This window comes from Lolium rigidum, chromosome 4, assembly GCF_022539505.1.
Source record: "Lolium rigidum isolate FL_2022 chromosome 4, APGP_CSIRO_Lrig_0.1, whole genome shotgun sequence".
NCBI lineage: Eukaryota > Viridiplantae > Streptophyta > Magnoliopsida > Poales > Poaceae > Lolium > Lolium rigidum.
This window is the reverse complement of record NC_061511.1, coordinates 188,922,655-188,946,629: the sequence shown is the minus strand read 5'-3', so window position 1 is coordinate 188,946,629 and position 23,975 is coordinate 188,922,655. Positions and strand designations below refer to the sequence as shown.

The 23,975-nt window shown below is 49.9% G+C and overlaps 1 protein-coding gene across 1 annotated transcript; it reads right to left on the bottom strand.

The window, feature by feature from the left end:
- Nucleotides 1–3,000: 3,000 nt before the first annotated feature.
- On the bottom strand, nucleotides 3,001–5,618 carry LOC124648044 (sm-like protein LSM5). Its single transcript, XM_047187874.1, has 4 exons — nucleotides 5,491–5,618; nucleotides 5,193–5,316; nucleotides 3,380–3,452; nucleotides 3,001–3,273 (listed from the first exon to the last, which is right to left on the bottom strand). Exons 1-4 carry the CDS (start codon nucleotides 5,525–5,527, stop codon nucleotides 3,241–3,243), a joined length of 267 nt encoding a protein of 88 aa, XP_047043830.1. The 5' UTR covers nucleotides 5,528–5,618; the 3' UTR covers nucleotides 3,001–3,240.
- Between the last annotated feature and the right edge of the window lie 18,357 nt (nucleotides 5,619–23,975).

Genomic DNA, 23,975 nt, shown 5'->3' with positions numbered 1-23,975 from the left:
CCAACACTGACGTGCGGCACGACCACGCAATGTCCACAGATGCAAACGCGGCACATATTTGGGTCAACCCGTATGCGTCTCAGCGGACATGTCGGCTATTGTGCGTCACGATTCAAAACGGTGAAGTTAAGCTATCTTTTTAGTACGCCTTAATTGCTTCCGGTAAGTTTGTATCGCCACAAGGGGATCGAGCGTGAGGCCAACGCAGGCAGTGAGGATCAGACGAACAGCAGCAGCGTAGCGACAAGCAGCCCGCGCGCAGCGGCACCATCGTATGGATGCTGGTGGTTGTAAGTGCGCTGTGCAGGCTATTAGCAGGATAAGCAGGCCTAGAAGGTATATGCGGACTGTGCTCCGAAGCCCATTTAGATGTTGCAGGTTGTTCGCAAGGCCACTTTGGCTGTTGGAGCGGCGCGGCCGGAGCGGGCCTGCGGATGCCCGCGTCCACCTGCACCCTGAGAAACAAGATCCCTCTTGGAAGGAGTATAGCCATGTAACCCCTCTGAAGAGGAAGAGAGTGTAATGCCTTAAAGATCTAATTTTTTATTATGATTACTCTAAACTAAAGAAGGGGCAGGCAAGAAGCGGTTTTTAGGAATTGAATCCAGTGCTACTTTTTGCTATAGAATTGGACAAGCAACTTTTTTTCCGAAACTACTACTTCAAAGAACTCCTTTTTTTGCAATGCCCCTTTTCTCGAGCTTCAGCTTGACCAGAAAAAAACTCCTATTTGGCCTATTAGAGTCAGCTTCCCTCCTAAGATTAAGCTAAAGGTGAAGGTGAAGAAATGGCTCTAAGCTAAATGCAATATGAAAGTAATTGTCATGACATGTACTAGATCGTGTGACCCATTAATCTGCGACTTTTGGTTCGTGATGTGAAGTTTAATATGGATCTTGCCTTATTGGTCGAAGGATCTGCGGCACATCGGATGTGGATCTCGGACATTCCGGATGCTTTCAATGACAGAACTTAAAATGTGTCGACTGACGTATCACCATCATCAACTCGTATATAATAGTATAGATAGATATTGTGTTTGATCCGACGACCGTGATAATGTTGCCATCGTACTGCGCTCTGCGGGGTTGGTTTCTCAACAAAAATCACTGAATAGGCAGTGACTCTTTATTTTTCGCTGGTATTTATGTCAACATCATTTTTTCACATAAAAATTTAAGGCCAAGTACATGGTACAAATTAGGAAGATTATAATTGCACTGTTTTTTTTTTTTGCCTTTTTATAGGGATTGCATGCTTCCTTTTTAGGAAGGTCAATTGATTGCATTTGGTACTCGCCGTTCCCGGTCTTTCATTTTATGGAAATAGCAAATCTTGGTATCGATGATCAATGAGCAGGCATGCAGAGTTCATGTTATAAGAGCCCTGCCAAATGCAATATCTCCATGTAGGCCTTGTGCATTGCTTCACAAAAAGTAGATCGGCTATGCATATGGCGATGGCCTACACCTCCGTCGCCCTCCTCATGCTCTCTGTCTCCCTCCCCGTTGACGCCTACGGCTGCGGGAACTTGAATCCGAAGCAGCTGAAAGCGGCGTGCGACATAGGGGCGGAGCTGGAGGAAAATATTCCCTGATGCATGCTCAAGCTTGCTGCCTTTGCTAGCTGAATTAATACCTCCCTGATGCACACTTCTCTGCCTGCACCGCCTTAGTTTGAGCTTACAAGTAATAGTAGAAAAAATCTTAGACCCTGATGCATGTGCATCAGGGTAAGCCCAAAGAGATCCGCCCCCATGACGCCGTACCCGGGATACTGCCTTACCATCACCAAGGCCAGACCAGACGATCCCATGATGTACCCCATGCGCACGCCACAAGACATGGCCCAATATCTGATGTCCATCGCCGCCGGCATCGGCCACAACATGGCCGCCATGGCGCGCGCCGAGAGCGGGAGACTACCGGGCGGCAGCGTGCGGCGGAGATGCATGCAAAGATGTGCGGCGGAGTTAGACGCCGCCGCCTCGAAGCTCCACGTCGTCGACGGGGCGCTCCTGGACAACAGCGACGAGACGTTCGAGCTGGTGTACCACTTCGTCGAAAAGAAGAGGAATGTCTTGGCCGAAAACTGGGACGCCTGCCCGGGGAAATCTACCACCGGCGACATGGTTGCCAAGCACAAGCACTTCTTCATGCTCATGGACATCATACTCGCGCTCGGCAAGCATCCTCGTCAACCTCAGTTGTGATCCTCCATCTTATGTTTGCACGCCAGCGAGTTTGTTCGCTGAATATGAATAATATCTGAGCACATCTACGGTTCAAAAAACTTAAGTGTCATGGCTAAATTTTCAGCAAAAGAATGTACTACCTCCGTCCCAGTTCATAATACGCGTATCACAAGCAGGTTCTTAATTTAGCCAACATAATAATAACTGTACAACACAAAAATTATATTATTAGAAAATAGAACATGTGAGCTTTCTAAAGATATATATATCTTCTATTAACATTGTTAAATTTACGACCTAAAAACACGCGTAAGCCCTATAAATTTGGACAGAGGAAGTAACTTTTATATGGGTATTAATAATTGCTGCCAATGTCATCAGTACCAACGTTCCAGCAGGACGTTTCATGATTGAGAGCAACCACATAAAAAACGAGATGGTGAGATTACTTGCGAAGATCCTACTTCCGTGCCATTCATCTCCAGCAGGCTTACAAAAAGCAAAAAACATGACGCCCTAGCCTGGGGCGCCATGGTTGTACGACGCCCTGCTCTGAGGCGCCATGCTTCATAGACGCTTACCGAATCACTGTCCTGCGTTCACATACTCAGAACTTAGTTTTCGTGTTGATTATGCAACCGGTTTCAACCAAAATAGACCGTACAAACGTTTAACCCACATTTTTTAATAGTCGCTAGGAGTGAACAAACCAATCGCGTAACACCAATATCTCCAACGAAAATGCAAAGTTTGCATTGCAGAACCATAGGGTGCAACCTGGTTTTCACAATTCTAAATTTAATTAGTAAAACCACATTGCAGAATGATTACGTTAAACATCAACTACGAACTCCCATAGCAAGTGCAGAATGCATTGCCAAGTCATACAAGTGCAGCAATTGCAGGTGCAATCTTTCAGGTCAGTAAGTTCCATACAGAAGAAAGCACATTTGAGCATGAAAACATCCAGCGCTTTCAGAATACAGGCCTCAGAGTTCACTGCGTCACCTTTGGCCTCAAACAGGATATCCTCCAGAAGTTCTAGCTCAAGCATCTGGCGGTGAACCACCAGGAACTAACTGTAAGGATAAACAAAAGCAAATGTTAGACGTGGATATTCGATTTAGCTATTAGCCTAATCGTTTTAGCACAATCTGTTCATGCTGTTCCACAGCAAATTCTTACGATGGCTATGTTGTTGCCATTAAGGAGGATTTGATCAAGTTTCGTTATGCGACGACCCTCGGCAGTATACTCGCTGCAAAACAATCAGAGGAAAATAGAAAAAAAAAATATTAGACTATATTTCAGAAGAGAGTGCTAAAAAACAGACTAAAGTATGAAAGGAGTTTAATGAGAAAAAACTACTCCAATAAACGTCATTGTGAAGTTAATGAGCTGCCAAATTGGTTACTTAGAACATTTTGCAACTTCTCTGCGTCATCTAAGGAAAAGTAAGATCCAACAATATCATGTTAACATACCCAACTAAGTATCAGGCATTCGACATTTCCTAGACAATATACGAAAACTGCAAACGGAGTCCGAGCTACATGTAGCCCTTTATTTTCAAAAATTTGGAAATCATAATTTAAAGTTTCAAAAAAATCTGAAAACAAAATTCTAGATGTAGACAATGATGAAATCTACAAACGTGAAAAATGCCAATGTGAAATTCTTTGTATTGTAGACTGCACAAAAATGACAAAAATCTGACAGGTTTATAGTTTTGAAATGTGCACTATTAACTATTCTCAGATCCACACATTTGTCATTTTTGTGTAAATTAAAGTACTAAGAATTTCAAATTAAGATTTTGCATGTTTGTAGATTTCATCATTGGCTACACCCAAGATATTTTTCATAATTTTTTGAAACTTAAAAATATGATTTCTGAATTCTTGAAAATAAAGAGCTACATGTAGCTCGGCCTCCATTTGTCCACTCTCAGACAATATAACATTATATTATGCACCACCCTCTCAACATCTTTGGTCAACTAGTAAGATCAATGGAAATTGAAAATCCATTGAATTGTCAGTATAGAATTACTGCAAACTAGTGGAAAACTATCGCCAACATCTCCACAAATTTGCAAGATCGTCTAGACAATATAAAAAAATAGCATGTCTTCTATTCTAAGCAGAAAACTGCCTCCCAGCCTTCTTCTACAGTTGTCTCTCTCCAGTCTACATTCTATCAACAACTAATACTACAAATTGCCAAGGTTTTTTATGTCACTTAATTCACCTAGTCCGTGCAGGGAGGGTGACTAATGCCAGAATTTTGGGGGATGGGAGGAAGGGGAACATTTTAGCACTCCGTTTCTGGTTTAGGCTCCCACTCTTGACATGCTGGTGTCACCGTGAGAGAGAGAAAAAATCATGGAAAGGATGTCGCAGTGGCAGCTCCAGTGAAATAGAGCATCGCCCCACCTACCTCCTTCTAGTTGGAATGGAAGGCATAGATTTCTTGGAGAAGTATGGACGCACAGGATGCCTTAAAGGAAGCAATATTTTTTTTTATTGGGCCTTCATGGGGCGATTAATCCCAACTAATCACCGACAAATCAACCTAGTCTCCTAGCCGATTGGTGGCGGCTCGACTTGACTTTGCGACTCAAGAACCTTGCAAACTGCTGCAAATGAGTCGCAACAAGGAAACTTGTATTACGACATCTTTGGAAGCCAATCAAGCGTCACCATGAGCTACATCATGGAACCAGCATGCTCTGGTTCTATCTACTCGAAAAAACCAAACAGTACCTTGTGCCGTATCAACATTGTTGGTGAGAGTAGCTTATTTTCAGTCTATCAGAGACAAGATGAAGCATACAAACTCCAACGAGACTGCCTAGGACCCATCAGAAATAAGATATTCTGCTAATTTGGTGCAAACTTTTGGCATGTTTTGCACTAAGATCCTACTATGTAATTAAGACCCGATGTGCATCGATGCAAAGAAACTAGGGTTTAGGGTTTGGGTGATGTTCACTTACTACTCAGTGACGTCCTCGAGGACCATGTTGACGTAGACGTCGAACCCGCAGAGGGTGCCAACGAGCTCCTTGTCTCCCTTCATGATGACCCAAATCTTGGATCCGATGCACCGGTCGATCAGCTCTGCTCAACGCAGCCAGTCCGCACAAGCACGCGCGCGCGCGCGGGGACGCACACGAAAATAAGGGGCAAGCACGTGAGTCGCGAACTCGAACACAGGAACACAAGGAATTGACGACGGAGCCGGGGGGATCGAAAAAGTTTTTGCGAGATAAAATCGAAGATTGTTCTGCGTACCTGAGGGGAGAAGCTGGGAGGGATTGTTCTGAGACATGTCGCCGCCTGCGGTGGATCGGTGGCGGGAGGGGTCGAGGCCGCGAGGAGAAGGGAGCGGCTGCGGCGGAGACGGACGAGGAAGAACGGCGGCGGTGGCGGAGGCGGAAGGGTTGGGGATTTTGCTTCTGCGCTGCAGACCTGCGGTCGGTAGGTCCGTGCAAACGGGGCACGCTGCTGTCGATGCCAATGTTCAGCCCACTTCATATCTGGGCCAAATAGTGTGTTGTCTGATCTCTGCACGCACTCATGCTACAGATTTAAGTGGGCTGGCTCGGCCCATAATATTTTAAGGTTTTTTCTGGTATATCTGAACTTAAAAGTAAAATAAAAAATTACGTATTCGTGGCCCTACCCTAACGGATGTAGATATTCACTTTTTTTTTTTCGAAATGCGTCAGATCGATGGAATGCCCTTACGCCATTACTTGCAGTGTATGTAGATGTAGTATTGTCTGACAGTCTCGTCGGTGCAATGCCTTACCATATTTATTGTTTAGTTGTGTGTATTGCCATGTTGCCTAATAGATAACTTTGTCTATTCTATTTGGTTCAAGGGAATATCACAAGATTTCTTTTGGAGGATATCATTCCCAATTTTCGAATCCGCACAAGGCTTTTTTGATCTACTATATGACTAGAAACCATATAATTTTCTATTATCCACTTGTCGTTCAGATTTATTTATTAGGTTTAAGTTTTCCTTTATTTTTATCACAATTATGTCATGCTTTCGATTAATGTTTTTGCTAATTCTCGATCGATTGGAGGTTAGCTTAATTCTCAATATTCTCAATCAGACTTTCATACCCTTGAATCGCATCATGATCGGTGCTAGCCATGAATTGCAATATGGGTTATTACTGAGATTTTTTTATATGTACATAAGGTTGCAATTGAGATTTTACTACTAATGCCTGATCCACAAATTAAGAAAAATATTCAAAATCACTGAATTTTCTTTGTGATTCGTCCTAGTAACAAGCTATTACCTTCGTGTCGAAATATAAGTTTTTCTAGAAAGCTAGAAATTCTAGCTTAGCTTCTCAAAAAAATGATATTTCAGACGAAGTTAGTACAACATAAGTTGGTACTAACATTTAATGACATCACGTGACTTAGAATTAAGTTAATTGTCCATTCAATTATGAATTAGCAGCGCTCACAATTATTTGACATGTTGTTTTCCTTGCAACAGAAGAACTTTGGACGCGTTTGGTAGACAGTATGCCCCTTAGCTCGCATCGGCCCAACTTTTTTTGGCTCGTTTGGTTTCCTGGTCCACGCCGCGGGAACCGGTTCTCAAAGCACCCTCGGGCCAGGCCCTGGAGGAACGCCCGGTTCGGCTGTTTCTAGCGAGCCACTCCCGTTTCCGCAGAAGTGGAGAACGCGGCGTCCTTGCAGAGCCACCACGGGAGATGGCGGGAGCTCGCGCGGGACGGCGAAATCTTAGCGCCATGAATTCGGTCACCGCGCTTGAATTTTCGCCACCGTATATAGGGGCGGCTCTCTCACCGGCAAATCCAAATCCCCCATTTCTCCCCATTCGAGCTCATCCACCATCCCCGATCTAGCGACATGGGAGCTCTACCTCACCCGCACGGTCGGCGAGGCTTGCGGCGGCGACGGCGGCTGTGGCGGCGGCTACTGGTCGCGGAGGATGGTCGTCTTCTTCGTGTGCTTCGATGACTTCGGTTGTGGTAAGCTTCTGCAAACCCTAGCCTTAGATCTAGATCTTATGGGTACACAACCGGGGTCTGAACGAATCCATTCTAGGACATTCCTTCGTCGACGGTGGAGGTTGTGGAGGTTTTCCAGGTTCCACCTGACTCTACGACGGGGACGGTGGTGCTGCCTGCATCTTCCACTGGGACGGTGGTGCTGCCTGCATCTCCGCCAGGGTCCCCTGCTTTCCCTACCTCGGTGCTGCGTGTGGCTCCTTTGACGGTAAGGCCGATCTTACCTACCTCGCTATTTTTTGATGTGGTACTGGTAGTTCATAGATCTGCTAGTGCTTAAGGATTTCCATGTGGTAGTTTATTGATCTGCTAGTGTTTGTCATGTAGGCTATCATACCTTTGGGCTCCCCTGATCTATCTGCGACAAGTGTGAATGCTCAGCCATCTCTGATAGCAAACAAACCAGCCATGGTTTGGAAACCTAAGCTATCAGAGTTTGTGCTGAACAGGTTGGTTCAGCTTGTCCGTAGCGGCGTCTGCTTCAACATGGGATTCAAGGAGCAGCAGATGAAGAAGCTAGCCGCGAATGTTCTTGCATTCGCCGGCGTACATGTCACCACTCTTCAGCTATACAACCACATCAGAAACTGGAGGACGAAGTGGAGCGTCATCATGAAGATGAAATCCGATCGCATTCTGGATTGGAGTGAAGATGGTTGCTGCTTCGACGACGGTGACGAAGGGGCGGCGGACGAGTACATCCTGGTACGAATCCTCATCGATCTGAAAGTATATACATGTCAATGTCGTCGGTGTTCCTTATCGATTGCAGCGGTACCCGCAGCACCGTCAGTACGTCGGCACCCCGATCACCAACTACGCTCAGATGAAGACGATCTTCACTCCCCGGTTCGTCTACAAGGCGCAGCTGTTCCAGCCTAACTTCCTGGTCAGGGCTATCGACTTCATTGCATACAATGAAGTCGAGTATGCCGCCCACCGTAAGTTGCAGCCACCGGAGAGGGGGGGCTGGCTTAGGACCTGACTCCGCAACCCGTTTCCTGCTTAGTGCGTCTGCTTCCTTCTCATGATCCGCTGATTTTGGAAGGTGATCTTGTATCCCTCCATTAGCTAGGACTTGCTACAACCTGATCCTCGGTTTGTAATGATGAACTTATTCGAGGTGCTATATACTAACCCCTCCTGACGAACCTGCGATGCATCACGAAGTAGTTGCTTCGTTCGTGATGCATCGCCCACTAAGTACTAGTTGTTGTGTATTACCAGCATCTTTTCTGATGAATTGAATCTAATGTGTGATGTTATTCAGTACTGGGTAACCTCACCACTCAAAGTGAAGGGTTACCACATCACTGAGCTATTTGCAACCAAACAGGCTGTGGGCTGCACGACCTGCGAACAATGGGCTGGAAACGGGCAACCAAACGGTGGGGCCTGGGTTCCTTCTCCGGCACAAAAGGCCGCACAGGCTACCAAACGACCTGCCAAAAGTGGCCCATAGCCTGTTCGCAAAGCGTAATGCCTGCCATCTCGCTGGCGAGGGCCAACAGGTTTTCAGCCCAGGCAACCAAACGCGCCCTTAATTCCGCGAATGTCAACACCCGGATTTTTAAGTCCAGATGCCTATTATGCCGTACATCGCAATCCCAGGAATATCGTTTTTGCGAGACATAATAGATTGATATCACAACACATCATTCATTACAACACATAATCGTCTTACAACAATGGATCACATGATCCAGTCTTAATACAACATAGTGGATCTAGAAATCCAATAACAAAACACATATAGCGGAAGCGAAGTAGTAGCGGGTGTGGTCCATCTGTTCCACAGGCAACTGTTGACGTCAGGAGTGGTCCTAGTTGTCGTAGACGTCCTTGTTATCACCAGAATTTGACCGGATCAGAGGTGGGCCGCAATTGGAGATGGGCTTGAAGAATATATATAGAAGAAATACATGAATCGGCCTTGTGTACCAAGTTTGGGCTAATTGCCCGTGTATCTGTACCATAATAGGATACGTGTCGGTTAGAAATTAGAGTTTAACCCGTGCACGGTTAGGTGCACGCCTGAATTAGAAAGTCCCCCGGACTATAAATATGTATCTAGGGTTTATGAAATAAACAACAACCAACGTTCACCACAAACCAATCTCGGCGCATCGCCAACTCCCCCGTCTCGAGGGTTTCTTCCGGGTAAGCACCATGCTGCCTGCGATCTAGGCAGCACACGTTTATTCGTCTTCCATGCGTTGCTCGTACTTTAGCCTTTTTGATGGCGAGCAACATAGTTATCATAGGTGTTTTAGGGTTAGCATTGTTCTTCGTATCATATGCTATCGTCGTGCAACCCTTAGGCATCTAGCCGCCCTTACGCCTCGTCACGGGTGTAAGGGCGGCACCCCGCTTGATCATTGTTTAGTAGATCCGATCCGTTATGGTTGCTCCTTGTTCTTCAAGGATTAGTTTAATATCTCGCATTGTTAGGCCTTACAAAGGGTTGGAGGATCCAGCGGCGTGTAGGGTGTCGTTCGCTAGCCCTAGACGAGACGTTCCGAGGATCAACCTCGTGTTGGTTTTTAGGCCCTGTCTAGGATCGGCTTACGATCACCGTACGCGAGCGCGAGGCCCAATCACGAGTAGGATGTTCCGATTGTGCGGTGAAAACCCCAAATCGTAGTAGGTCGCTTCAGCTTTATCTTGATCAAGCAGGACCACCATCCGATCGTACACCTCGTACGCATCATGGGTGGATCGGCTCTTTGAGCCGATTCACGAGACAACTCGAGAGCCGATCGAGGCTCGTATTTAACGTTTACGTGTATGCCATGCGAGGAAACTAAGCGAGGCATCATCCAACACCTTCCCGACCGGGTATAGGTCAGGTGGCACGCCCTTGCATCGAGCATCGGACGTGTGCGCCGAAGGCTTTGCGGGCCGTCGCTCGGAGGGACCAGGGCCAGCCGTAGTCCTGGGAGATTCCCGGCTCTACGGTGTTGCCCGTCGCTGCCCGCCGGTGGGTTTCTGACCGCAACACATTCTGGCACGCCCGGTGGGACCATCTTCGACATCCACCGCATCGCCATCTACATCCGAGATGGCGGAAGGCACTCCGGTCAAGTACGAGGATCTGACTGAGGAGCTCAAGAAGAAGCATGACGAGATCAAAGCAGTCCTCGAAGCCGACCTCATCGGCTCTTTCCACGAGAACCCGCTCCCATGGAATCGGGTGGAAAGGGTTCTCACCGAAGGCGCACTTGATGGAGTGGACCTGTCCTCCCCGTCGGAAGAAACGCACCGGAGTCGCTGCGTCGGGAGATCAACTTCATGGTGGCTCATTCGCTGCACCGCCATTCCGAGAGCCTCGGTGAACACTTTGGAGCGTGTCGCTCTTCGCGTGATCCAGGAAATCATGAGCCATCGGTATTCTCCGTCGGGACCAGCTGCGGGGACTTACCAAGGAGAGATGCCACTCCGAGTCCCGTCCACCGCTGCCGTTCGCGTTGGCAGCACCAGAGGTGCCGAATTCATCGGCATACGTCGTCTACAAGATTGGTGGTGACCCTAGTGACTACCAATTCTTACATGAGGCGCCCAAGGAGATCCCCACGGATACACGTGCGCATACATGCCGGACTGCGTAGAGCTGGGCACTCTCGAACCGAGGCTGCAACAGCGAGGGACTTCGGAACGAGCGGGAGGAACGTCGGGAACAGGATCTAGAGAAGCGGACGTGGCTAGCTAAGTACGCCACTCCGACAAACCTCCGAGCTCGGTTCCTGCAGGTTGGCTCGGAGCTGGAAAAGCAAGCATGGCTGGCTAAGTATGCCACCCGGCGAATCTTCGGGGTTCGACGCCTTCAGCCATCACCGCGGATCAGATTTGTACAATTCGAAAGACCGGTTCGGCATGATGCCGAAAAGGAGGACAATCGGCTATACCAAGCCGTACCCCAACGAGTACGAATTGATCCCGCTACCACCCAAATATCGGCTCCCCGACTTCACAAAGTTTAGTGGATCGAGATGGTTCCAGCTCCATCGAGCATGTGAGCCGATATTTGGCACAGCTGGGCACGATCTCAGCATCAGACGAGCTGCGTGTGAGGTTCTTCGCGCGGTCCCTCACAGGATCGGCTTTCGGGTGGTACACATCGCTGCCACCAAACTCAATCCGGACTTGGAAGCGGTTGGAAGAACGGTTCCACATACGGTATCACTCGGAGGCTTCCGAGGCTGGCATTGCCGATCTAGCACAAGTACGACGAAGCGCGGGGAAACAAGTGGCGAATACGTCCGGCGCTTCAGGACCATTAGGAACCGATGCTATTCGGTTCATGTAAGTGAAAAAGAAGCGGTCGAGTTGGCGGTGGTGGGTCTCTCATCATCGATCAAGGACGTGGCCTCCCAAGCGGACTACCCTTCACCGGCGCACATGGTGCGAAGGCTGTCGGCATATGAACAGCGCCACCCAGATGTTTACCAGGATAAATTCAAGCGCGCGGTGGTCCTGGTTGAGGCAGATGAAGATGGAGGTGCTGCGGGAGATCAAGAGGTAGCAGTGGCTGAATGGACTCGGGGGGCAAGCCCCGTGTCCTGTAAGTGGGTCAAGCCACAAGGTCCTCCAAAAGGTTTTGACTTCGATGTGACCAAAGCTGAGCAGATTTTCGACCTCTTACTCAAGGAGAAGCAGCTAAAGTTACCCGAAGGCCACAAGATCCCCACGGTGCAAGAGCTGAACGGAAAGCCATACTGCAAATGGCATAACACGTTCACCCACGCCACCAACGACTGCGGGTGTGGCGTCAACGGGTCCAAATGGCGATAGAACAAGGGCGGCTAATTTTCAGCCAGTACGCCATGAAGGTCGACACACACCCCTTCCCCGCCGTTAACATGGTGGAGTATACTTACCATGGAGGGTGCCGGCCAGATTTCTCGTGCAATATCAACATGGTAGGACCTGGACACCACTCGGTAAGGACGGAGATGAGGGCAGCTGCTCTCATAGCAAGGACACGGAGGAAGCCGCTCCACGGGATCGGCTCCGCCACGATGGCAAGCGCTACATCACGAGAGGAGAAGTGAGGAACGTAAGATATCGGCGACCTCTCTCGATCACCTCCTCAACAAGTATGTGGGTCAATACGACCAACGCCGGCGATACAACGACGATGATGAAAAAGATCGTCTGGCTAGGGACGACAGGAGACATCGTCGGCATGATCGCGACGAGGAGCGATATGAGCGCCACGCCAAGGAAAAGTCGAGGGAGCAAGACGACGAGGATAGGCACTTGGGACTGCCCCTTCTTCAGACACTGATGGGATTCAGGAATGAGCCGATTGCCTACAATCGGCAACTGCCCGAGAATGTAAACAAAAGAAGAAGGATGCAGCTAACGTGTCCGTGTTCAAACGTCTAGGGCCTCTCCCGCCTCGGAACAAGCATGCTGAGTCCGCTCGGGTAGAAGATCTCGAGGAACTAGAGGACGATGATGAAGAAGAAGACAAGTATCATCGGCCAAGGTGGTGCCCTGATGGGCTCAGCCGTTCCCAAAAGCGAAGGGTTCAGCGTCTGCGTGGGTTGGAGGAAGCCGAAAGGTTATACCTGCACACGTTGAGGAAGGCGCGGCCCGATCCGGCCGCTAAAATTCAGCGAACCCCGGACGAAGAAGGTCGGCCACAAAGGAAAGAGTGGCGCCCCGGACAAAAGAAAGCCGATGATGAGACATCGGGCGGCACAAACATGGTCTTCATCCTTCCAACGGAGTTTAGCGCTCCGAGGATTAGACGAAGCACCTGTGGCACAACTTGACTGCGGCCCACGGCCGGTCATCTTTGAGAAGCCACGAGAAAGCATCGACGTGACAAAGGACGGGGTTAGGCTGGTTTTATCCACCGGCCTGACCGTGTAACAAAAGCAGCATCGATGGACAAACATGGCGATGCCGATCCATGTGATCGGCCCCAAGGATCTATGGAGGAGCATTGCACAACCTTCATTGAGCAATTCGACATGGAGGCCGATTCCAGCAATCGGCCAAAATTATCTTCATCATCCATTCTGCTTGGATTCAACGTCGATCTAATGGGCAATGGTTTTACGTCGACTGATGAGCTGGAAGAAATCTACATTGTTCCTAACAGAGCCGACGTTCACATCGTAGTGCCTTGGCTAACCGCAGAGCCGATATCAGCAGTCACCTGGCAGAATCGGCTCGGGGGGCACCTAATCAGATGGACATGTGCGATACATGTGCAGTGAGATATTGGGGGCCGATAGAAAAATCGGCCCGTAAAAAAAATTCGCATGATATGCAAGGAACAAAGCCGATGCATAGCCATCGACTCTAGCACAATGACACAGGAGCTACCCGCTGCGTGTTCAGGGCACAAGGCAATGCTGTCAGAGGAGTTAAGCCGTTGGTGATTATCTACATATCGGCTTTCAACGGAAGGAAAGTGATCGGCTCTGGCTGGCTGCGCATGGTAGCTCTCTCGGACATGATCGAGCCCGGGTCCGTTTGTCCGAATTACGTGTCCTCATCATCGTTTTCACCTCGGCCGAGGCTCGGGGGCAGCTAGCCTCGTGGATGCTCTGTTTTTAGAAGCCGATTGGAGAGTCATCGATCTGGTCCCGCAACGCAATTCCTCTCAAAGGCGACGAGTTCTTGCAAAAGAGGGATCCATCATCACCGATAGAGAATTGGCTCCGGGCTATCCGGTTGCTGTAAAGGAACGAGAGCGGGGATATCCGTACTACGAAGTCTCGGCTTCAACGACAAGTTGTTTCAGCGACGGTTTTAGGACTCTTTTGAAGGCATTGGGCTGCCTCATTGTCCACCAGAGCTCCAAGTCATCGGTCGAAAAGGTGAAGGATAGATCGTGAAGGATTGATACGTTGACATTGACTTATTGAGCATTGACCAAGTTCACGATCACTCCGGCGTCAAAGGGATGAAGAGCGGATTATGGGGGATCGATGCGTGGCAATCGGCTCATTAAACATTGACCGAGTTGACAATCGGCTAAATTAGCATAAAAAGGAATCGGCAAAATCAAATTGGAGAGATTCTTCATTGATAAACAAGATTTCTTACAAAGAAAGAGACGATTGCTCAAGGGAGGAAGAACAAAAGAAGGGTCTGTTGACCAAACCGCTACTACTAGACCTACACTAGTAGATCCTATCTACGGGCCGTCATCGCCCTCGTCGTCGTCCTCGGAGCTCTCATCGGCACTACTCGCCGATGGGCTCCTCGTCGCCGCTCTCCGTAGCCCTCTACGGGAGCTTCATCCTCCTCTTCATCATCGGCTGTCGTCGTCGTCCCACCACATGCGGAGGCGTTTCGCCGGCGGGTAGCCCTCGAGGGAGTCGTCGTCATCTTCCTCCTCCTCTTCTTCGGAGGAGGGCAGCCGTCCCGGGGGAACGGGTCATCCTCGCTTCCGATTCCGGTTCCCCATCGGCGAGGAGCCGGAGATCTTCATCCCCGCTGGTCAGGGACTGGTCGTCCTCGGACCAGATGGAGGAGGCGTGGTCTTCCTGGTCCCATTCTTCTGGTGCGCGTATGTCCTCCGGCGTCTCGCGGGAGGAGGAAGACCCATAGGAGAGACCGGAAGAGGAAGAGGAGGAAGAAGACATGGTGGCGCGAGGAGGGTTTTTTGGGTGCTAATGCGAAGGGGATGAAGAAGCGAACTGTTTAGAACGGTTAAATAAAGGGGATATGAGGGAGATTCAATGCCACCGCAGTTTCGAGGAAGTTGTGCCCAACGAAAAATTTCGCAGGCCACGCGGAGAAGTGGAAGAGGCAAGGCATCGTAATGAAGGATACTTGCGGTAGTTACTGCTCTGCCACGACATGACCCGACGAAAGAAAAGCGTAATGATTTTGGAAATGTCATTTCCAAAACCAGGGGGGCATGTGTTATCACCAGAATTTGACCGGATCAGAGGTGGGCCGCAATTGGAGATGGGCTTGAAGAATATATATAGAAGAAATACATGAATCGGCCTTGTGTACCAAGTTTGGGCTAATTGCCCGTGTATCTGTACCATAATAGGATACGTGTCGGTTAGAAGTTAGAGTTTAACCCGTGCACGGTTAGGTGCACGCCTGAATTAGAAAGTCCCCGGACTATAAATATGTATCTAGGGTTTATGAAATAAACAACAACCAACGTTCACCACAAACCAATCTCGGCGCATCGCCAACTCCCCCGTCTCGAGGGTTTCTTCCGGGTAAGCACCATGCTGCCTAGATCGCATCTTGCGATCTAGGCAGCACACGTTTATTCGTCTCCATGCGTTGCTCGTGCTGAAGCCTTTTTGATGGCGAGCAACGTAGTTATCATAGATGTTTTAGGGTTAGCATTGTTCTTCGTATCATATGCTATCGTCGTGCAACCCTTAGGCATCTAGCCGCCCTTACGCCTCGTCACGGGTGTAAGGGCGGCACCCCGCTTGATCATTGTTTAGTAGATCCGATCCGTTATGGTTGCTCCTTGTTCTTCAAGGATTAGTTTAATATCTGCATTGTTAGGCCTTACAAAGGGTTGGAGGATCCAGCGGCGTGTAGGGTGTCGTTCGCTAGCCCTAGACAGGACGTTCCGAGGATCAACCTCGTGTTGGTTTTTAGGCCCTGTCTAGGATCGGCTTACGATCACCGTACGCGAGCGCGAGGCCCAATCACGAGTAGGATGTTCCGATTGTGCGGTGAAAACCCCAAATCGTAGTAGGTCGCTTTAGCTTTATCTTGATCAAGCAGGACCACGATCTGATCGTACACCTCGTACGCATCATGGGTGGATCGGCTCTTTGAGCCGATTCACGAGACAACCCGAGAGCCGATCGAGGCTCGTATTTAACGTTTACGTGTATGCCATGCAGGAAACTAAGCGAGGCATCATCCAACACCTTCCCGACCGGTATAGGTCAGGTGGCACGCCCTGCATCGAGCATCGGACGTGTGCGCAGAAGGCTTTGCGGGCCGTCGCTCGGAGGGACCAGGGCCAGCCGCAGTCCTGGGAGATTCCCGGCTCTACGGTGTTGCCCGTCGCTGCCCGCCGGTGGGTTTCTGACCGCAACAGTCCTGCTGTCCATCTTCAGGGTTTTGATACTCCTCTTCATAGTCTGGCCATTTGAATAGCCAGGGACAAAGCCATGAGTACTTTAAAGTACTCGCAAACTACTACTAGTGTAAGCACTATCAACTATAGTAAGGGGGTGCTAAGCTCTAAGTTTATTTGCATAAAGCCAATTTTAGTTCACCAACATTTAATAAAAGCCTCTTCATTTGCTAGCTAACTCAAGTGGGAACATTAGTGTCATTCCCACAACTCTGTTGTGATTCAAGTCAAATTCACCATTCACCTTTCAAGTTCAAGTCACAAATCATATGTCACATTTTTGAAAATGGTCTGATGACGGAACAGTATGGCCTTTCCAACCGTCCATAACCGTGGACGCGGTTATTCGAATAGTTCTACACTCTGCGAGAGGTTGCACACTTGTGCCACAACATTTGATTACATCCGTCGTGGATAACCCTGAATAATCGTAACTCGATACGCGGATCATCAACCATAACCTTGCACTTACATATCCTAGTATAGGCACCTCTCCCCATGAGCTTGGCCTCCCGAGTGAAGACCAACCGTCAACCTCGGGAACCGCACGAGGCTTGGGCCGGACATTCACCTCGTTTCACGTCATTTCTCATCATTTCTTTTGTTGTAGAGGCAGCTTTCGGCATAACCCCGATGACGCTTGTTTATAGGGAACCCATACTAAGATACATAAATTTCCAGTTAAGCCCAACCCACAATCAGGTATTGTGGGGGTACTTGTAAATTGGAATGGTATCGCATCCGAACCCAACCATCAGTGTTTGTAAAGTTCACCATGTCATTCACCAGTCATATTCACCTTCAAAATCTTTCAATAGAATGAATCATCATTCCAAGTTTTTCAAAGTCATTTCATTTCACATGTTCCCATCTAGAGTAGTCAATTTTATTTGTTAGCACTAGCAACTAGTCATGAGGGGTGCTATTTAGCTCATAAGATTCTTAGGCTAAGTTTGATACTCTTGCTCTACTCTATACTTAGACCAAAGTTAACTATAAAAGTAAGCTTTTAAATAAACAAAGCAAAGATTTGCAAGGTATAAACTTTGAGATAGGATCATTGAACATAAGGTAAAGTGGAGGGGTGCCTTGCTCAAGAGAGCTTTGCACTTGCAAGAGTATTAGCTTGCAACCATAGAGCTTGCAAAGGTGTTAGCTTGCCTTGGTGGTTGAGGTGATGTTGACGTCAGAAACCCCTTGGCGGGCAGAGATGGTCAACACGGTAGAGCCGGGAACAACTAGGGCTGCGGCTGGCCCCAGTCCCTCAGAGCGACGGCCCGCAAAGCCTCCTGGTCGCACGTCCGATGCTTATCACAAGGGCGTGCCACCTGACCTATACCTGGTCAGGAAGGTGTGGATGATGCCTCGCTTAGTTTCCTGCATGGCATACACGTAAACATTAAATACGAGCCTCGATCGGCTCTCAGGTTATCCTGTGAATCGGCTCAAAGAGCCGATCCACCCATGATCCGGACGAGGTGTCCGAATATATGGTGGTCCTGCTTGATCAAGATAAAGCTAATGAGATCTACGACGATTTAGGGTTTTCACCGCATAATCGGATCATCCTACTCACGATTGGGCCTCGCGCTCGCGCACGGTGACCGTAAGCCGATCCTAGACAGGGCCTAAAAACCAACACGAGGTTGATCCCGGAACATCCTTTCTAGGGCTAGCAAACGCCACCCTACACGCCGCTGGATCCTCCAACCCTTTGTAAGGCCTAACTATTGCGGATGTTAAACTAATCCTTGATGAAACAAGGAGCAATCGTAACGGATCAGATCTACTAAACTATGATCAAGCGGGGTGCCGCCCCTACACCTAGGATAGGTGTAAGGGCGGCTAGATGTGCAAGGGTCGCATAACGAAAGCATGTAAATCGAGGAACAATGCTAACCCTAACACATCTAAGATAACTACGTTGCTCGCCATCAAAAAGGCTTCAGTACGAGCAACGCATGAACAACGGGGATAGGCATTACGCTGCCTAGATCGCAAGATGCGATCTAGGCGGCATGGTGCTTACCGGTAGAAACCCTCGAGACGAAGGAGTTGGCGATGCGCCGAGATTTGTTTGTGGTTGAACGTTGGTTGTTGTTTATTCCATAAACCCTAGATACATATTTATAGTCCAGCGGACTTTCTAATGTGGGCGTGCACTAAACCGTGCACGGGTAAGATTCTAACTTCTAAACTAAGATGCGATCTAATATATTACAGATACACAGGCAATTAAGCCCAACTTGGTATAAAAGGCCGATTCACGTATTTCTTCCATGTATATATCTTCAAGTCCATCTTGATCGCGGCCCACCTCTGACTCGGTCAAATTCTGGTGATAACACATGCCCCCCTGGTTTTGGAAATGATATTTCCAAAATCATTACGCTTTTTTTTCTTCGTCGGGTCATGTCGTGGCAGAGCAGAACTGCCGCAGAATCTTCCATCATTACGCCTCGCCTCCTGGGCTTCTCTGTATGAATTGACAATTTCAGCATCACACCCTCGAGAACCGTCATGGCATTAAATCTCCACTTCACTCTCTTTATTTATCTTTGCCAAACGGTTCACCGCTCCATCCCCTTGCTCTGCTCTGTTCACCAAACCAAAAAACCCTCTCCCCCTGCAGCCATGTCTTCCTCTTCCTCCTCTGCCTCCAGCCTCTCTCTCCACTCGTCGCCGAAGAACAAGGAAGAGGACGATCCCCGCTCCGGGGCGAACCCCATCTCCTCTGACAAGGAGAAGAAAGAAGGAGAAGCGGAGAAGACCAAGGCCTCCCCCTCCGCCGGGCTTCCGCCGAGGAAGCGCTCCCGCATGTGGGCGGACAGCGAGGACGAGGACGACGACGACGACGAGGAAGAAGAAGATGAGGAGGAGGAAGACGATTCCTCCTCCTCCGCTGGATATCCTCCAACGAAGCGCTTCCGCAGCTGGGCAGATAGCGAGGATGATGATGATGACGAGGAGGAGGAGGAAGCTCCAGCCGACGGCTGGGGCAGCAGCGGCGAGGAGCTTCCTGGGAGCAGCGCCGACGACCTCGACGACGGCGATGACGAGGATAGCGACGACTAGCAGAGTAGGACCAGCAGTAGTAGTTTACTAGGCACCAGATCCCTCTTTTGAGAGCCATCGGCTCTTCTTGTAAAGCCGCTCCTTTGAATTAATGAGAATTGTTCTCTCAATTTCTCCTTTCATTAATCCAATTTCCCTCCTTCCACTTGTCACACCAAGACCGATAGCAATGAATCGGATTATTGTGTTTTTGTTGACCGTGGTGTTTCGCAGTCCCACAGCCGATGACAGTTCATCGGCTAACTTGAGAAGCCAGTCTCCTTCCTTTTCTTGCAGCACCAGTACGGTCCAAACCTCGTACAAGACGACGGCTCTTCCTTCCCAGTTCCTCCCTGAGAAGATCATGATGCAGTGGCAGCCGAGGTAACTCCAATCGGCTCTCAAAAATAGAGCACCTCCCAAGTTAGTGGCCCTCCGAGCTTTAGTCAAGGCGAGAAAGGTAGCGAAATAGCCAATCAGGTCGCCATTGACCTCATGCCACAATGCAGAGCCAGCCGATTCCAACAAAATCGGCTCCCCAGAGCAGAGAACCTTCAGGGCGAGCTGCCCCCCCCCCCGAGCTTTTCAGTCTACTCCTGGCGCCTTGTTGATTAGATCGGCCCCCTTCCTTCGGTGGATCTGAGGCAATCCATCCTTGACCTGATCTGCTCTTGGCATTGCTCTTGAAGAGAGGATCCGAGCCCTTAAACGACTCCATTGAGGAGTTCTTCCATTAAAATCTCCCTTCGTGCTCCATTGACCCTCTGAACGTACCAGTTATTCCTCTTGAGTCGATGGCCATGCATCGGCTTTCATATCCTTAAGTCGATGTCTGCTGCATCGGCTGTGTTAAAAATTTCGAATTTTTAATTTTTTTTTTTTTACGGCCGACTTACGCATCGACTCCCACACTTCAATACCCATCACCAAAGGATGAGATACTTCTACTGCATATCCTCGTGTTTTATCCACCTGGGTGCCCCCCCGAGCCGATTCTGTCAAGAGAATTGATGGTATCGGCTCTGTTGGATAACATGTTGAACCCAGGCAGAATGGATGGTGAGGATAATTTTGGCCGATTGCTGGAATCGGCCTCCACGTTGCTTGCTTGGTGAAGGTTTTGTGATGTCCCTTCATAAATTTTTTTGGGGCCGATCACAAGGATCAGCCTCGCCACGTTTGCTCATTGACGTGCTCTTGCTACACGTTCAGGCCGGTAGATAAAACCAGCCCAATCTCTGACTTTATCATGTTGGTGCGCTTGCTGTCGTCCACCTTGAGTGCATCATATAATCGTGGAGCACTAAGCTTCGTCGGAAGAACGAGCACCATGTTTGTGCCAGCCGATGTTTCATCATCGGCTTTCCTTTGCTTGGGGCGCCACTCCATTTTCCGTGGACTACCCTCTTCATCTAGGGTTCGCTGAACCTTCGCAGCCAGATCAGGCCTTGCTTTTCTCAATGTGTGCAAGTATAACCTCTCGGCTTCCTCCAGGCCGCGCAATCGCTGAACCCTGCGTTTCTGGGAACGGCTAAGTCCATCAGGGCACCACCTTGGCCGGTGATACCTGTCTTCTTCTTCTTCTTGTCCCTCGTTTTCTGAATCCTCGAGATCTTCCCATCGAGGGGACTCAACGCGTTTGCTTTGTGGCGGGAGAGGCCCTAAGCGCTCGAACACGGACACGTTGGCTGCCTCCTTCTTCTTCCGGTTGCATTCGGGCAATTGCCGATTGTTGGCAATCGGCTCATTCCTGAATCCCAGCGGTGCTCGAAGAAGGGACAATCCCGGTGCTCGTCCTCGTCGTCTCGCTCCCTTGCCCTTTCCTTGGCACAACGCTCGTGCTCCTCCTCATCACGATTATGCCGACGATGTCTTCGGCTTCTCCGGCCGGACGATCTCTTTCATCATCATCGTCTGGACCGTCGGCGTTGGTCATGCCGACTCACATACTTGTTGAGGAGGTGATCGAGAGAGAGGTTGCTGATATCTTATGTTCTTTACTTCTCCCTCTCGTTACGTAGCGCTTGCCATCTTGGCGGAGCCGATCGCGTGGAGCGGCTTCCTCTGTATCTTTGCTATGAGAGCAGGCTGCCCTCATCTCCATCCTTGCCAGTGTGGTGTCCAGATCCTACCATGTTGATGCTGAACGAAGATCCTGGCTGGCAACCTTCATGGTAATAATACTCCACCATGTTAACGGCGGGGAAAGGGTGTGTGTCGACCTTCATGGCGTACTGGTTAAAAATCAACCGTCCATTTTCTATCGCCATTTGGATCTGCTGCCGCCACACCCTGCGAGTCGTTGGTGGTGTGGGAGAACGTGTTATGCCATTTGCGGTATGGCTTTCCGTTCAGCTCTTGCACCGTGGGGAACTTGTGGCCTTCGGGTACCTTTATATGCTTCTCCGTGAGTAAGAGATCAAAAATCTGCTCCGTCTTGGTCACGTCGAAGTCGAACCCTTTTGGAGGGCCTTGTGGCTTCACCCATTTGCAGGTCACGGGGCACTGTCGCTCGAGTCCATTCAGCCACTGCTATCTCTCGATCTCCCGCAGCACCTTCATCCTCGTCCGCCTCAACCGGGGTCACCGCACGCTTGAATTTGTCCTGGTAAACATCCGGGTGGCGCTGTTCATATGCTGACGACTTACGCACCATGTGCGCCAATGAAGGGTAGTCCGCTTGGGAGGCCACGTCCTTAATCGATGATGAGAGACCCACCACCGCCAACTCGATCGCTTCTTTTTCACTTATATGAGCCGAAAAGCATCGGTTCCTAATGGTCTCGAAGCGCTGGACGTATTCGACACTTGTCTCCCCGCGCTTCTGTCGTACTTGCGCTAGATCGGCAATACCAACATCGGAAGCCTCTGAGTGATACTGCTCATGGAACTGTTCTTCCAACTGCTTCCAAGTCCGAATGGAGTTCGGTGGCAGCGACGTGTACCACCCGAAAGCCGATCCTGTGAGGGATTGTGCAAAGAACCTCACACGCAACTCGTCTGATGCTGAGATCGTGCCCAGCTGTGCCAAATATCGGCTCACATGCTCGATGGAGCTGGAACCATCTGATCCACTAAACTTTGTGAAGTCCGGGAGCCGATATTTGGGTGGTAGCGGGATCGGTTCGTAGTCGTTGGGGTACGGCTTGGTGTAGCCGAACGTCTTCCTTTTCGGCATCATGCCAAGCTGATCTTTCGAGGATTGCACAAATCTGATCCGCTGTGATGGCTGAAGGTGTCGAACCCCGAAGATTCGCCGGGGTGGCATACTTAACCAGCCATGCTTGTTTTTCCGGTTCCGAGCCAACCTGCGGGAGCTGGGCTCCGGAGGTTTGTCGGAGTGGCGTACTTAGCTAGCCACGATTGCTTCTCGGGATCGGCTCCCGACGTCCCTCCTGCCGTTCCGAGAGGCCCCTGATATTGCAGCCTGGTTCGAGAGTGCCCAGGTGTTGCAGTCCGGTACGTACGTGCACGCGTATCCGTGCGGGATCTCCTTGGGTGCCTCAGGTAGGAATTGGTAGTCACTAGGATCACCACCAATCTTGTAGACGACGTATGCCGATGAGTTCGGAAGTTCCGGTGCTGCCCATGCGAACGGCTGGGGCTGGAGTGGCATCTCTCCTTTGAAAGTCCCCAGAGCCGGTCCCGACGGAGAATACCGGTGGCTCATGATTTCCTGGACCACGCGCAGAGCGACACGCTCCAAAGTGTTCACCGGGCTCTCGAGTGGCGGTGCAGCGAATGAGCCACCATGTAGTTGATTTCCTGCCGCGGCGACCCGGTGCGTTCTTCCGACGGGGCGGAAAGGTCCACTCCATCGAGTGCGCCTTCGGGTGTGAAACCCTTCCACCCGACGCCATGGGAGCGGGTTCGGTGGAAAGAGCCGATGAGTTCGGCTTCGAGGGTTGCCTTGATCTCGTCATGTTTCTTCTTGAGCTCATCAGGCAGATCCTCGTACGTGACCGGAGTGTCTTCCGCCATCTCGGATGTAGATGGCGATGTTGTGGATGTCGAAGGTTGTCCCACCGGGCGTGCCAGAATGTGTTGACGTCAGAAACCCTCTGGCGGGCAGAGATGGTCAACACGGTAGAGCCGGGAACAACTAGGGCTGCGGCTGGCCCCAGTCCCTCGGAGCGACGGCCCGCAAAGCCTCCCGGTCGCACGTCCGATGCTTATCACAAGGGCGTGCCACCCGACCTATACCTGGTCAGGAAGGTGTGGATGATGCCTCGCTTAGTTTCCTGCATGGCATACACGTAAACATTAAATACGAGCCTCGATCGGCTCTCAGGTTATCCTGTGAATCGGCTCAAAGAGCCGATCCACCCATGATCCGGATGAGGTGTCCGAATATATGGTGGTCCTGCTTGATCAAGATAAAGCTAATGAGATCTACGACGATTTAGGGTTTTCACCGCATAATCGGATCATCCTACTCACGATTGGGCCTCGCGCTCGCGCACGGTGACCGTAAGCCGATCCTAGACAGGGCCTAAAAACCAACACGAGGTTGATCCCCGGAACATCCTTTCTAGGGCTAGCAAACGCCACCCTACACGCCGCTG

Bases quoted from the DNA above. Each gene is read 5' to 3' on its own strand.
- LOC124648044 (XM_047187874.1), bottom strand. From the start codon at position 5,527: ATGTCTCAGAACAATCCCTCCCAGCTTCTCCCCTCAG. The intron at 5,317-5,490 runs GTACGCAGAACA...TGCGTTGAGCAG, and splicing joins CTCCCAGCTTCTCCCCTCAG to AGCTGATCGACCGGTGCATC. The intron at 3,453-5,192 runs GTAAGTGAACAT...ATTGTTTTGCAG, and splicing joins CTCGAGGACGTCACTGAGTA to CGAGTATACTGCCGAGGGTC.